Source organism: Cyclopterus lumpus, chromosome 24 (assembly GCF_009769545.1).
Source record: "Cyclopterus lumpus isolate fCycLum1 chromosome 24, fCycLum1.pri, whole genome shotgun sequence".
NCBI lineage: Eukaryota > Metazoa > Chordata > Actinopteri > Perciformes > Cyclopteridae > Cyclopterus > Cyclopterus lumpus.
In genome coordinates, this window is record NC_046989.1 from 11,696,790 (window position 1) to 11,699,983 (window position 3,194).

General features: G+C 41.5%; 1 protein-coding gene across 1 annotated transcript; it reads right to left on the reverse strand.

Annotated features, from left to right (window-relative positions):
* Positions 1 to 302: 302 nt before the first annotated feature.
* Positions 303 to 3,194, reverse strand: sod2 (superoxide dismutase 2, mitochondrial). Its single transcript, XM_034528165.1, has 5 exons — positions 3,077 to 3,194; positions 2,098 to 2,303; positions 1,803 to 1,919; positions 1,010 to 1,189; positions 303 to 935 (listed from the first exon to the last, which is right to left on the reverse strand). The coding sequence occupies exons 1-5, from the start codon at positions 3,112 to 3,114 to the stop codon at positions 790 to 792; spliced, it is 687 nt and encodes a 228-aa protein (XP_034384056.1). The 5' UTR covers positions 3,115 to 3,194; the 3' UTR covers positions 303 to 789.

A 3,194-nucleotide genomic window follows, 5' to 3' on the forward strand; every position in this document is an offset into this window, starting at 1 on the left:
GTGGTTCTCAGCAAGTAACGCTTTTCCAATCTTTTGATAAACGTCTCACATTACTTCAATTTAAATGAAAAAGCACCACCAATGCTTGCATCCAAAGTCTGTGTCGTTCTGTTCTTCATTTCCTCGACCTGTTTCACCCCCGATATTGATGTTGTCTGTGCTGGTCAGTGCTGTGACAACAATAACCATGTTTTATTTTCTGACATAAATAACTCTCCATCAATAGCTTGAAAAAGAATCTTCGTGGATTATCCATCAAAGTTTATCGAAAGTGAAGAATGAAAGCCCAAACATCGAGCTTGTCCAATTTAAATAGATTTTATTATAATACATCAAAAGCATGGACTGCAATAACAATGTCTGATTTTTGTGCGACTCATTCTGACGAAACACACTGAATATACACTCTGGTTACTGGACACCTAGTTCACACAATTGGCAGCCAATATGTGGTTGAAATTAACAATTGCCCGGCTATAATAGCCGATTTGTCAGGAACAGGGCGGAGCTAAAAAGCACTTGTAAATCGTTTTTAATGTTTGCTTTAAACTGTGTGTGCAGGGCTTTAAATTTGCCTTGAAGGCAACATTATCTGGACCAACTTAGGAAATATTTTAAAGTTAATTTAATCAACTTTAATGTAGCTGATCATATTAAAAGGCCAAACTGTCGTAAATCTGCATACAATAAAACACCATCACTCAAGTGCTCCATGCTACGATAAACTGAACATTTGCAACTACAATATAACCCAGGTCAGGATGAAAGGGACCATTTGAAGACCAGGTTCTACTTTTTGGCCGACTGGAGACGCTCGCTCACATTTTCCCAGTTGATGACATTCCAGATAGCCTTAACATAGTCCGGCCGCACATTTTTGTACTGAAGGTAGTAGGCATGCTCCCATACATCGATACCAAGGAGGGGGATGAGACCTGAGGGTCAGAGACACTGAGGTAAAGATCAGGCACTTATGAAACAAAGCCATCAAAAGAGAGTTTCAACAGACCTGTAGTTCCATGCAGGGGATCCTGGTTAGCACAAGCAGCGACACAAAGTCTTCCACTCTCCTTGTCGTAGCCCAGCCAGCCCCAGCCCGAGCCCTGGACCGCCACAGTAGCAGCAGACATCTTCTCCTTCAGTTTCTGGAAAGAGCCAAAGTCTCGCTGAATGGCCTCCATCAGCTCACCTACAAGAAGTGACAGACAGGTGCTTCTTCAGGAAAGTATTACATATTAAAAGCAAACAATGACATCAAAAGCACTTTCAGTAAACTTCATTTTACAGTTACCAACTGTAAAATACATTGGAGGCAAGCCACACCAGCTTACATCAGACACCACTATATTCGACCACTAGGAGGCAGCATGGTAAAGGAAAAGAACCATAGAGTAACACAATGTGGATATTCCCACAGCCGGGCACTGGAGTCATGTTTCTACCCTCCTGATGAATATCTTTAAAAAGATCATATCAGTTCTACTTTTAACTCTAGTTTAATATTCAAAATCCTTATAAAACACATCTTGGCTTACCGAGTGCTTCACGAGCCACTTATTTACTTTACTTGCTGTTTTACGCCGATACATTTGAGCTTGTTCACTGGGAGTGGCTGTCTGTTTTATACCAATAACAGTGGCAAGACTAAAATATAGTTTGTAAGGGGTTATAAACCAAAAACAATGAGTTGTGCAGCTTTAAGCTCAGTTGGCTGTTCACTCAGAGTAGGTCCAGCACTACTAGTAACAGAATGTGCAGGTTTAAGTTACGTACAAAACAAAGCAGTTTAAGAAAAGCCTTACCCTGTGGCTCGTCTCCACCATTTGGGGAAAGGTTTGTCCAGAAAATAGTGTGATTTATGTGTCCTCCACCGTTAAACTTCAGAGCAGGCTGGAGTGCAATCTGAGCCGTCACATCTCCTAAAATACAAAATACATGAAAATAAACTACAAAGACACACATACTGGAAAATATACAGATGTTTGCCTGAAATAAACATTAAAACACTCTACCATGATTGTCAACATTTAGATTACAACTTGATGTAGTTAATTATTTCATATACAAAATTAGTTCATGAGAGTTTATGTTTTGTACCCTTCGCTAGTGCCTCCTGATATTTCTCCTCTGTAACGTTGAGGTTGTTAACATATGTGGCATGATGCTTGCTGTGGTGCAGCTGCATTATCTCTGCATTGATGTTGGGCTCCAGGGCCCCATAGTCGTAGGTCAGGTCCGGGAGCGTGTGCTTCTGCTTCGATGCAGCTACCTGGCTCATTGGCAGGCTGAGGCCGGCTGCACACCTGAAAAAAACAAAGCAGAGGACAAAGTTGCCAACCATTAATTACCATTGGAAATAAAATAGAGCTTTTAGTCGAGTTTGTTTGTTTATATATATATTATGTGCGTTCACAAAATAGGTCTCCAAAGAATTGTCAATGGAGGAGCTTCAGGCTTTCTACTTAACGCTAATGGAAACACAAGTTTGAGACTGAACACTTTCTCAAAGCCAGAACGTCAGTTAACTACAGATTGGCCCAAACCAACAACATATTGTGATTCTTCATTTAGGTTGTGCTTCCCTTTAACGCCAGTTCTATCTTTCTAAATAATAGACGGAGATACAGTTATAACGAAGCCCACAGTGGTACCTGTCTGATTACATTGCACAGTATTAGCCCAAGACAGCCTGGCACAGTTAGTTCCAATGGCTTGAAAAGCTTTGCACAACTATCTTGAACTCACCTGCTAATTGCCCGTTGTTAACATTAGCTACATTAATAAATCTAAGAGCTGGTGGCACCGGGTTAGCGTATCCAAATATAACAACATTCAATTATGAATCCCTGACACCACATATGCCATGAGTACAGGACTAATAGTTAAACAAACTCCTTCGTTTGGTGCGCCACAAGCCTCACTGAGCTGCTGAACCAAGTTAGCACCCTGCTAACTGTTAGCTTTGAATAAACAACTGACTCAAGTTCAGGAACAAACGCTACGAGCAGGAGTCCGACTTCCTCGTGCTCGTTGGTCAAGACAATGGCATTTAAGGGCAAGTCGACATCGTCTTTACCTGCGAACTTGGCCAACTCTGCACAGCATGTTCATCATAGTGCTCTCGTGGTAGTGAGGACAGAGCAGACACACTAGAAACTGCCCTTGAAATGTGCGATTTCAACTTGACAGCGCAG

Bases quoted from the DNA above. Each gene is read 5' to 3' on its own strand.
- sod2 (XM_034528165.1), bottom strand. From the start codon at position 3,114: ATGATGAACATGCTGTGCAGAGTTGGCCAAGTTCGCAG. The intron at 1,920-2,097 runs GTACAAAACATA...TTTGTATTTTAG, and splicing joins TCAGGAGGCACTAGCGAAGG to GAGATGTGACGGCTCAGATT. The intron at 936-1,009 runs GTCTGTTGAAAC...TCTGACCCTCAG, and splicing joins TCCCCTGCATGGAACTACAG to GTCTCATCCCCCTCCTTGGT.